At 45.7% G+C, this 11475-nt stretch overlaps 1 protein-coding gene across 3 annotated transcripts; it reads left to right on the top strand.

Moving 5' to 3' along the window:
- The first annotated feature begins 877 nt into the window (after positions 1-877).
- Positions 878-8968, top strand: LOC122379797 (60S ribosomal protein L32-like). Of its 3 annotated transcripts, none has more exons than XM_043362409.1 (4): positions 878-989; positions 5056-5152; positions 6862-7014; positions 8768-8968. In XM_043362409.1, exons 2-4 carry the CDS (start codon positions 5060-5062, stop codon positions 8924-8926), a joined length of 405 nt encoding a protein of 134 aa, XP_043218344.1. In that variant the 5' UTR covers positions 878-989; positions 5056-5059; the 3' UTR covers positions 8927-8968. The 3 variants fall into 3 exon arrangements, with proteins under 3 accessions (XP_043218344.1, XP_043218265.1, XP_043218423.1); XM_043362330.1 differs by having other exon boundaries at positions 928-1105; XM_043362488.1 differs by having other exon boundaries at positions 955-1097.
- The last annotated feature ends 2507 nt before the right edge of the window (positions 8969-11475 follow it).

Genomic DNA, 11475 nt, shown 5'->3' with positions numbered 1-11475 from the left:
TTAGGTGCCAGATTCAGAAAAAAAAGTAAGGCGTACCGATGAATAGGTGCCAGAAACAGCTAATTAAGGTCATTTTCCATGATTGGTGCTGGTATCCACCAAATAGGTGCTGAGGACCATTTTTGGGGCGAGTCAGCTTTTAGGTGCCAGAAATAGCTTTTCTGGGACGCAATTAAATGGCGTCCCATATTAAATACGGGTGGCAGAAAAAAGAAGATGGATTGGTGCACGTTGCTTCTGCATTGCATAACAAGGCTGTTTTCATATTTTGAATATCGCATGTTTTACTGCCTGGAACTGCAAAGTTCAAGGCAGTTCGGTTTGACAAACCAAACTAGGTCAATAACTTTTTCCTCTTAAAAAAGGAGCCGGAGTCACGCCCCTTTTTTAGGGCTCCAGCTCCGGCTCCGGCTCCGGGCTACCTTGTTTCACGGCTTCGGCTCCGGCTCCGGGCAAAATATGCCGGCTCCGGCGACTCCGGCTCCGCTCCGCATCCCGGCCCTGCCTCAAATCCAAAGTCTAGATCCACCCTGGTGCCCTAGCTAATCGCTAACTAGAATCAGCGCACACAGATGTCGCGGTTTATATGTATTAATATGCATAGATGTCGCAGCTATAGCGACACATCACGGTGCAAAATGACATGCGGTGCAAATGGTAGCAGACAGCAGTAGTTTCCCCTACCAAAGTGGTGGTTTTCTACCACAGATGCTCGTCGAGGTCGGAATTTCCAAATACGCGTGTCATACGAAGATTTCAAGAAGATTTGTCCGGAATCTTACTATGGAGCAATTTGAGGCAGTTTCACGTTCATTTTGTTACTGAATATTAATTTGGTCTAACAAAAAAAAATAAAAATTACATGTACATTATTTATTACAAACAAATTTGTTTGAAAAACAACGAAAACACAATTATTTTCATACTTCTTATGGCTGACGCTGCACTGAAGTGGCGCCACCCTTTTCCGGTGTGGACTGGTCGAGTGGGTACGTCGGTGACAGAGTTCGTTAAATTATTTTCTTTTTAAGGTCTAGCTACACCATCCGGGATCCCACGTCCGTGATCTGCGTTTTGTCGAGTTTTGCGGGAAACCGGTACGCAGGTAAAGTTCAACCGATGGGAAATACACATGGTCGGCCACATTTGTATCACGCATATTTTGATTTTCAAGGAAATCTCTTGATGTTCAGGGGCCAGTTTTACGGTCAGAAAAATAGCCGGCAACTTTTAAGATACGAACCACCTGCGAATGACTGATGCCTGGAATTGTGTGCTCTGTCAGATTTCATAGAAAAGGACTAACATGCTGAAATTTGATGTACTTGCCCCCAAAACATTTCAGTTGGGCAAACTAGACTTTTGGAATCAAAATATGGAGGCATCAATAATTTGATTCTGGTGGGTGGAGCCATGACCAAATATGGGCATGGAATCAATTTTTTGATTCATTTGGGTACACTTTTGACTTCAAATGTATCGTTACGGTTGAAAAAAGGCCCATGACGGTGAGATTTTTTTAAAAAGGTAGAAAAATGTGGTAGGTTTGCAAAAAGTGTTACCTCAAAGCTAAGAAATTGTCCCTTTGGCCATGTGAATGGGAAAAAGACGGAGCCACTGTCCATCACGTAAAAGCTGTTTTGAGTAAATCACACTGTGTTATTTTTTGTATCATGAATCACATACTAAACAATCAGTATCTGTGTAAAATGTCAAAATGAAATTTTTGAACCCCTAATTATCATTGTTGTACCCCGCGTTCGATGTCTCACGGACGGCGAAGATTCTACGCCGTCCGGCCAATCACGTCCCATAACTGCAGCCGAGCCCCCGCTGACCTTGGACGGGATTGGCCGGACGACGTAGAATCTTCGTCGTCCGAGAGACATCGAACGCGGGGGTAGTGCTTTTATATTATTTATGTGGTTTTTACCTGTTGCTTCAGTTCTTGTACCTATTCTTGGCATTTAAAAATTGTGAATTGTTATCAAATGTAGTGAAGGTAAAGTACAACAATGCTATAGGTATCTGTTGTGGTGCTGAGGATACCACTAAATGAGAATAATAGCAAGATAAATGCTGTATTCTTGCAAGTCGTTGCCTATCTGTTAACATTACCTGTGAATCAAAATAGTGATTAGCCAGCTGATGGGGAATCAATATTATGATTATCTGTTTAAAGTGAATCAATTCCTTGATTGCCTTTCACTACCTATATAATTCAAATTGTTATGATAGGAGCAATATTATTTTGCTTAGGAGATTGTTCCAGCATTTCTGTTCAAGATCAGGCATGCTCCTTCTTGAAACACTCTTATTTTTATGTGATTGGTAAGTTAGAAATGGTCTGCATTTATGCCCAAATATGGTCATAAGGAATCAATCTTTTGATGCCTCCATATTTTGATTCCAAAGGTCTAGTTTGCCCAACTGATTTAAATTTTCCCATATCGGCCTTAGTAATTATACTGGAGCTACACACGGACGCCAGTGAAAAGAGGGTGCTGCAGGGCATGTTTGGTTATGTCAGTCGGGCGCACTGTGGTATCTCTGATTCATTTATGGAGGCGTTCCTATTATTGGAAATGTTTCCAATTTTGACTACCTGTACTCTTCTGGGTATTAGTATATATTAGGTCTGAGTGGACAATTGTGACGCTGTTGATACTAATATGTAACAGCACAAAATTTAGGTTTTAGGTTAGGTTAGGTTGTAGGTTTTAGGTTGGTAGGTTTTAGGTTTAGGTTTTAGGTTGGACTGACTCCCGACAAATAATCGGCGTCACTTTCTGACTGTGTGCCCAGTTAGCGACAGACATTGGCTACATACAAGCTGGCTACAGAGTACAGACACCTTCAATTGTCCCGAATGGCCTACGTGATGACGAAATGCCAAGACGTACCCGTCTCAGAGACCTCTATGTTGCGGCGTCAGACGTCTATACAGGAACTGAACTCTAAAGCAAAAAATGTTTTGTCTGGAGAAAATGATCATGGTGGAGCATATTGCCAGTTGCCATGGCAACCACATAAGCTAATTTACGAATTAAGATCAGCGTGTTCTGAAAGCAGAGAACGCCTTAAAGGAAATAGTTCACTTTCACGAAATTATTTTTTTGCAATGGATTTGTGATTTTTTATGTTCAAAATGATCAGCAAAGAAAATAAAACCTTTTTACAACAAAAGATTATTTTCTATATTTTTGATATAGGAAGAACTTTTCAGTTTCTATAAGGCACACGCGATCCAGTATGAAAAGAGCATGGGTCCCGAAAATTCTTCAGAAACTAGAAATTATCGCGGCCACCGGCATTTGGGCGATCTGCTCGTGCTTTTGTTACTGGAGCGCCTCACTGGAGCGAATTTCTCTAGAGTTCTTGTAGATAATTTCTCTAGTTTCTGAAGAATTTTCGGGACCTATGCTCGTTTCATACTGGATGCGAATATATGCAAGGCACACATCCTCAACGCAAGACACATTTTTCGGGACGAGAAATAGAATATCTTTGCCTAGGGTGATCGTTGGGCTGTAAAAGCTCCTGATTTATGCTCGTCTCAGCCCAAGCTACGGAACTGCTATTCCAGTTCAAAACCCATGTTAAAAAGTGAACTATTTCCTTTAAAGTAAAATTCAGGTGAGAACGAACTTATGGGACACCCTGTACTCTAGTCATGCAAGCCATCAGATTCCCATCATGGTTTTGATGGCTACATTATTTGCTTATCGAAATTTCCGGTGCCGTCATGACCTAACCTGACGGCTGACAGGTGTTACCATCTTATCACATGACCGAACCGAGTAGAGGTCAGCGCAGGGCAACTGATTGATTAATTAATCAATCAATTAAAGGTAGACTGCCACCTTTTTTCCACAAAACGGTTTTCACTAGAGCTGAGCCACCTATGTCCCAGACTGAAGTCGGTTTTCCGAAATTCGAACCCGTTTGCGAGAAATCGGAGACCAAAGTTCAGTTTGATGCCATTTTTTTAGTCCAAGAAAACCGACATCTACTGTTTATCGATAACTTTGAAACATGAATTTTCTTATCTTTTGGTAAATATATTTCAAAACTTTGATTGTTTCGAGATCAGAGAAGAATTTTGGAGTGTCAAAATAAAAGTTAAACTTATATATTCAGTAGTTCATTTTTCCCAAAAAAGTGTGGGAAATGGGGTTTAACATGGGCCGCCAAACCCATTCCAAATGAGCCATGATTTTTAAATGTTTTACGAACTTAAATGCAAAATAAATTAAACATGGCCAATTTCTTATGAAATCATATATTAGAAAATCATAAAATACCTTACTTTTTCAAATAAAATGTAATAATCTTATGACCTTGAAGTCTAGTGATGTGTAAACATTGTCACTAGACATTAACCGATTGATAATTGTATGATAATCGACAATTTTTTTCGCGATTCACGTGATGATACTTTGTCAGGTGAATTATAAAATTTTGTTTTGTCCAGGGAATAAATCATAGGCCGATCTGAGAAAACTTTTTGAAGGTGGCAGTCTTCCTTTAATGACATTACGAATGATTAATTGACTAAATATATCGGTTATTGCTGAGAAAGTATACCGGCTACCATTTGTATGAATGCCCTTTCATGTAAACAGCGGGCACGAAACACGAAAAAGTACCGATGTCGCGCTAATTTTCGCTCCGGTTCCATTGTGCAGTGTGCTCGACTGAAATAATTATTTTAGATACGAAACAAACATTTAAAGACAAACCTGTTCGTTTATCGGGATTGTACTAATTGTTTTTATACCTGCGTCAGCGTTTGATAATTTACGGGAATTCTGGGAAAATGTTAATCAATTTCAAGGAAGTCCCGCAATCACGGATCTTCAAAACGCACCTAATTTCCTGGATGGTCACTGATGTGTAGCCTAACCTTTATGCTTCATTTGCGATAATGAACTGTGCCATCTGTAACACATCCTTTTATTCATCTGACCAGAGTAACTGGGGCAAGACATCAAAAATACCTATCGTTTGCGCCTGTTTTGTCCTTAACAACATGCTTTGCATTTTTTTTTCCAGAACAATGGCACCTAAACCAATTTCCAGACCCAAAATTGTCAAGAAAAAGACAAACAAGTTCAAGAGGTTTCACAGTGACCGCTATGACCGTGTGAAGGTGAGTTTTAGTTCTGCTTCCGTGCAGAGGCGGATCCAGCTCATAGTTTTTTTTGGGGGGGGGGGGCAAATGCCCATTTTGCCCCCCCCCGGATCTGCCACTGCTTCTGTGGCGGCACATCTTAACCCTATTAGTGGCAGGCTCCTGGCTACCCCTATTAGTGGCAGGGGGGGGCTGTTTACGACCCCTCCCCTGATATCTCGAGATCTAACGGGCCGATTTTCAAAATTCAAACAGCATTCGATTTCGCTCAACGTGATCTACATTTCTAAAAAATCTTAGCGCAGCTTTTGCCGATCGATAGAGAATGAACCAGGAATTCACATGGATCCTAAAAATATGCATTTTCAAAAATCATAGGCGGATACAGATAATTGAGATTGGGGGTACACAAAAAGTATAGTAAATAAGGTTTTTGTTGGTACTGTTTCTAAAAAGGGTGGTAATGGTCTTGTTATGTTACAATTTTCTTATGAGAGAACGACTACAATTGTATTGGTCATGCATAGGTGGTGTCAGGGCACCTATGTTGGGAGGTAAAACATACCCCCCCCCCTTTTGGACGCCTGGATCCGCCTATTATAGCAAAAACGTGTCAAAAGAGGATGCACAATAACTTTGTATATGTTATCACATGATACCTTTCATTCACTGTTCGTAAAACTGGTGCATACAGTTATAATACATCAGCATCGTGATCTTCGCCCAAATGACTCGCTTCACGAATAGGACCCCCCAATTCCCAGTGCTCTGGAGCCGCCCCTGGTAAAGTTATGAACTTGAAATTTTCAGGGAATGTGCCCAATTTAGTTTTAGGAAAAGTCAGAAAATTTCAGCATCGTAGCTTCAGCGGTTTCGGAGATATTCCCGAAAACCTGAGGGGTGGATGAAAACAACCCCCCCCCCTGTCACTAATAGGGTTAAGGGGAAGATGGGGCGAACACCGACCCCCTTACCTTTTAGGGTCTAGTCACGTAATTTTTGGCCAAATGATCAATCTCTCAGTTTCATTAGATTGTCGCATCAATTTTGCATGTATATCAACCAATTGTTTTCTTGTAGTGTCGTTCATAATTGCATTATTCCACATTTAGTAAGTGTCTATACTGTTTTGTGGCTCTATTAGAACATTGACATGTTTCGAAAAAGTGTGATTGTGTCAGGACTGACGGCAATCAATAAAAGTAACACTTATATTTATTATAATTATATAAGTAATTACTCATTACAAAGCCAATAGTTCGCGCTATTGTTTGGTACCCGAATTATATAGTTTTGTTAATCCATAGCTCGAAGATGTTGACGTGAAGCAGGGCGACTGTTTCTGCGTTTGTTCGCGTAAGTTTAGCTTGAGAGAGTTGTCTGACTTTGTTGTATATTTTCAACGTTTTCAAAGGTAAAGAGAATAAAAGCTGAAGATGCTCGGATCATTTTTGAACACGTTAGTGGCCTAATGAAAACGTTTAAAAATAGTCGATATTTCGTGTCTTGGCCAGTTTTTGGCCCGAATTAAAACACGGTGCGCCAGAATTGACTACATTACTTGAATTTCAGCGACCAATCAGCTTTCGAGCATCCCAGTGACGTCACATTGGCAGCATTTGGTAGCCATTTCCTTGTACGTGTGTCCCTATGGCGATGACCACCCCCCCCCCCCCCTGGCCCTGCCCCAGCTATTGATATTTAACTCTTGTGTTTTTGTTTTTCAGCCGAGCTGGCGGAAGCCTAGGGGTATTGACAATGCGGCCCGGCGGCGCTTTAAGGGCCAGATTCCCATGCCAAGTATCGGCTACGGCACCAAGTACACACACCGCCACATCCTGCCCAATGGCTTCAGGAAGGTGGTCATCCACAACGTCCGGGTGAGGACAAGGGGGGAAATTTCAGCGCATTCTGCGCTGAAACCGCAGCCGTTGCGCAGTCCATAGGCTCCAATGTTAAATTCAGCGCGTAAATGTGCGCGCCTAACCAGTGGACGGCCGCCTTTAACCCTATTACTGGTGGGCTTTCTGGACTACGTTAACTGGTGGGGGGGGGGGCGATTCGACCCCCCCCCTGAAAGTGTATTTTGCCATCACACATATCGCTTGAACAAACTACTATAAGTGTTATTTGTTTCCCTGTGTTAACATCGAAAGCAAAGCTTCGCTGGTCTGTGGATTACCGGCTCAATTGAGTCACGTTAGCTCAGCTGAATCACAATGATTGTAGTGTATCGAAAAAGCTGAGCCGGCGGATTTGCAGAATGGTGTGTAGGTGTGTGTTGGGGGGTCGGTGTTTAGGTGTAGGTTGTGTTGGGGGGCGGGTGTTTAGGTGTCGGTGTGTGTTGGGGGGCAGGTGTTTAGGTGTAGGTTGTGTTGGGGGGGGGGCGGGTGTTTAGGTGTGGGTGTGTGTTGGGGGCGGGTGTTTAGGTGTAGGTGTGTGTTGGGGAGGGGCGGGTGTTTAGGTGTAGGTGTGTGTTGGGGAGGGGCGGGTGTTTAGGTGTAGTTGTGTGTTGCGGGGCAGGTGTTTAGGTGTAGGTGTGTGTTGGGGAGGGGGCAGGTGTTTAGGTGTAGGTGTGTGTTGGGGAGGGGGCAGGTGTTTAGGTGTGGGTGTGTGTTGGGGGCGGGTGTTTAGGTGTAGGTGTGTGTTGGGGAGGGGCGGGTGTTTAGGTGTAGGTGTGTGTTGGGGAGGGGCGGGTGTTTAGGTGTAGGTGTGTGTTGGGGAGGGGCAGGTGTTTAGGTGTAGGTGTGTGTTGGGGGGCAGGTGTTTAGGTGTAGGTGTGTGTTGGGGAGGGGCGGGTGTTTAGGTGTAGTTGTGTGTTGCGGGGCAGGTGTTTAGGTGTAGGTGTGTGTTGGGGAGGGGGCAGGTGTTTAGGTGTAGGTGTGTGTTGGGGAGGGGGCAGGTGTTTAGGTGTGGGTGTGTGTTGGGGGCGGGTGTTTAGGTGTAGGTGTGTGTTGGGGAGGGGCGGGTGTTTAGGTGTAGGTGTGTGTTGGGGAGGGGCGGGTGTTTAGGTGTAGGTGTGTGTTGGGGAGGGGGCAGGTGTTTAGGTGTGGGTGTGTGTTGGGGGCGGGTGTTTAGGTGTAGGTGTGTGTTGGGGAGGGGCGGGTGTTTAGGTGTAGGTGTGTGTTGGGGAGGGGCGGGTGTTTAGGTGTAGGTGTGTGTTGGGGAGGGGGCAGGTGTTTAGGTGTAGGTGTGTGTTGGGGGGCGGGTGTTTAGGTGTAGGTGTGTGTTGGGGAGGGGCGGGTGTTTAGGTGTAGGTGTGTGTTGGGGAGGGGGCAGGTGTTTAGGTGTAGGTGTGTGTTGGGGGGCGGGTGTTTAGGTGTAGGTGTGTGTTGGGGAGGGGGCAGGTGTTTAGGTGTAGGTGTGTGTTGGTGAGGGGGCAGGTGTTCAGGTGTAGGTGTGTGTTGGGGGGGGGGCAGGTGTTTAGGTGTAGGTGTGTGTTGGTGAGGGGGCGGGTGTTTAGGTGTAGGTGTGTGTTGGGGGCAGGTGTTTAGGTGTAGGTGTGTGTTGGGGAGGGGCGGGTGTTTAGGTGTAGGTGTGTGTTGGGGGCGGGTGTTTAGGTGTAGGTGTGTGTTGGGGAGGGGGCAGGTGTTCAGGTGTAGGTGTGTGACGTCTGCCACCGGTCTGGCGCAGGAGCTGGAGGTCCTGATGATGCAGAACCAGCGCTACTGTGCCGAGGTGGCGCACGCCGTCTCCGCCAAGAAGCGCAAGCTAATCTTGGAACGCGCCCAGCAGCTCAACATTCTCGTGACCAACGGCCACGCGCGGCTGAGGAGTGAGGAGAACGAGTGACCACCTGGCGCTCGCTTCTTGTCAATACATGATGTCGTGATAGCGAGCGTCTGTGATGAGAACGGAGTTGGAACGACACTTTCGCGGACCCGGGTGGGCATTAGGGCGGGTCGACGGAAAAAGTTTCCAAGTGAAGAGCGATTTTCCTACGCAGGGCCTCGGCTAAGGAATTTGGACTGGTGGGCCACTTGGGCAGCGACATGGACTGACCTTCGTAGCCATAGCCCCCCCCCCCCCAATTTTCGATTTCTCTCCAGATTTCGGCCACTTTATTCTGCAAAAAAAAACGTCAGGATGGCATTAAAAAATGTAAAAAACGGGCCTCGACCCCTCCCCGACTCTTCAGAGAGAGGAGAGAGTAGAGAGTAGGGACTCACAACCCTCTCAGTGGTGATACTCCGGCGGTGCACATAAAATCGCACAAGTATGCACAAAATATTAACGCAGATAAAACTTTGGACGATAACTTACGGCCGATCGGATGTTAAAAATCAGCGAGCCCTGAGTGGATCGCTCGCCGACTAGTCGGAGATTCGGAAGCGGTCGGACGGGATCGGGCGTTGTCGGGTGGATCGGGAGGAATTGTGTGCAGCACTAGTGCAACTTTAGTGAAGTGGGTTGTAGCAGGAACCCAAAAGGGGGTTGTAGCAGCAGCCCCAACATCTCTGAAAATGATAATTAAGCATATTGGTGTCGCATGGAAAAGAATTGACTCAAAAGCCCAAGCGCACTGTGCAACCCTAATATTTTTCTTTAAAAAAAAAACTAAGTTATGTACGCTTTTGGTGAACAGTGTCCCAAACTTCAGATTTATCTTTGGTGTCTGAGTGGAAAATTCTAGCCACCCAAAATGTGAGAGTGGAAAATTATTCATTCTTATTCTTGAGTGTCATCTTCAGCCCAAATGAGAAATTTTTGGAACGCTGACTGTGAACGGTTCGAAATTCGTCCGACTGGTCAGATGTGTGACTGCAAGCATCATACCGGTCGTGAAGACGCATAATATCGCTTGCAGACTTCAATCCAGTGGCGGATTCGGGGGGAGGGGCAAAATGGGCATTTGCCCCCCCAAACGGCATGATTTTAACATTACGCCTATGGACGATGCATGGAAAGAATCGATAAATTGTTATGGTTTGCCCCCCCCCCCCCCAAAAAAAAACTGAGCTGGATCCGCCTCTGCTTCAATCTGCTGGATGTCGTCGACACTACCTCTAGTTTGACTCTGGCTTATATCGTGTATATCGACGAGCCGTCTGAGATCGCTCCATTAGCGTCGCCACGGGGGGGCAAGCGGGGCAGCTTGCCCCCCCCAACCTCGGGCCGGGCATCCCCTGAGATCGATACAGATCCGATGAGATTTAGGGGTCGGGAAAAATGGGGGTACCTTTCTGAGAATGCCTGTGATGTCAGACTCGGTTGGAGCGTGCAGTTCAAACCAGAGTCGGAGTCGCAGTCGCCAAAACCTTCAAGACTCCGACTCCAGACTCAGAAATGTCAATGCTGTGATTCATTCCCTGTTCCTAGTTGGTTCTTAATTACATTCTATAGCTGAGTTTCATAAGTTTTGGAGTGCTGACACATAATTTTCGTTCAAAGCGTGACACGAAATTTTCGGGACTTTGCTCAATTCTTGTCAAATGTCTGCGACAGGCTCAAGTATTGTTCAAGTGTCGCAGCGCTAGCTTTTCACACAGGCTCCTAAGGAGCTCTACTGAGCTCTAAGAAGCTTTCAGAGGGCCCACACCGGCCTCTGAGAGTCCCACTGATGGCCATGTTCTCTGAGGGACCATACAGGGATCTTTGAGGATCTTATACATACGTAGACCTCTGAAGGGCCACACGGATCTTTGAGGATGATTTCGAAAATTTCTGAGAACTTTAACTGGTCTCTGATAGCTCAGCCGAACTTTTGAGGCGACAGACACCCAAGACGGCATATGAGGGGTCACAACTCACGCGTCCCTCTGAGGGCCGCAACACATGTTTCTTATGTCCCTACGTAGCGTCCTAAGGGATTCGACACAGACCCCGATGGTTCACACTGTTATCCGAGGGCTCCAAGCTCACCCTGGGCCTATTCGCTTAGCGCCCGCCACCCACAATGGCTTCTGAGGGCCCCACCTTGGGCTCAGAAAGCCCTAAAGCACCACATATACGTAAATATTTGGGATGGCCCACGCCGATATCCGGGATCCTAAGCAGGCTTCTGACTTCTGAGAGTCCAAACTGACCGTGAGTGTCCTGAAATGGCCTGGAAGTATCAAGCCTATCTTTAAGGGATCCCTTGCGCTATGCTGTGCGTAAATTTTGGTTCCGTTAAACATTTTTTGTTAGCGTTTGCAGTGCTTCCCTTCAAACGAAAAACGAGAAACTATTTGTTCACACTCGAGTGAACAAAACACTTCCACTCACGGGAGCAAGATGAAATTACTTCCGATTTACACTTCCGACATTCACTCTCCGCCGAATGCCCAACTTAGCTACAATCGGCGGCTGGGATAAGCCCTATGCATTTCATGTAAACCTCTGCATGCATGCGTGAATGG

Source organism: Amphibalanus amphitrite, unplaced genomic scaffold, assembly GCF_019059575.1.
Source record: "Amphibalanus amphitrite isolate SeventyFive unplaced genomic scaffold, NRLGWU_Aamphi_draft 000000F_arrow, whole genome shotgun sequence".
Taxonomy (NCBI): domain Eukaryota; kingdom Metazoa; phylum Arthropoda; class Thecostraca; order Balanomorpha; family Balanidae; genus Amphibalanus; species Amphibalanus amphitrite.
The sequence above is the reverse complement of the archived record's forward strand: the minus strand, read 5'-3'. Positions and strand labels throughout refer to the sequence as shown.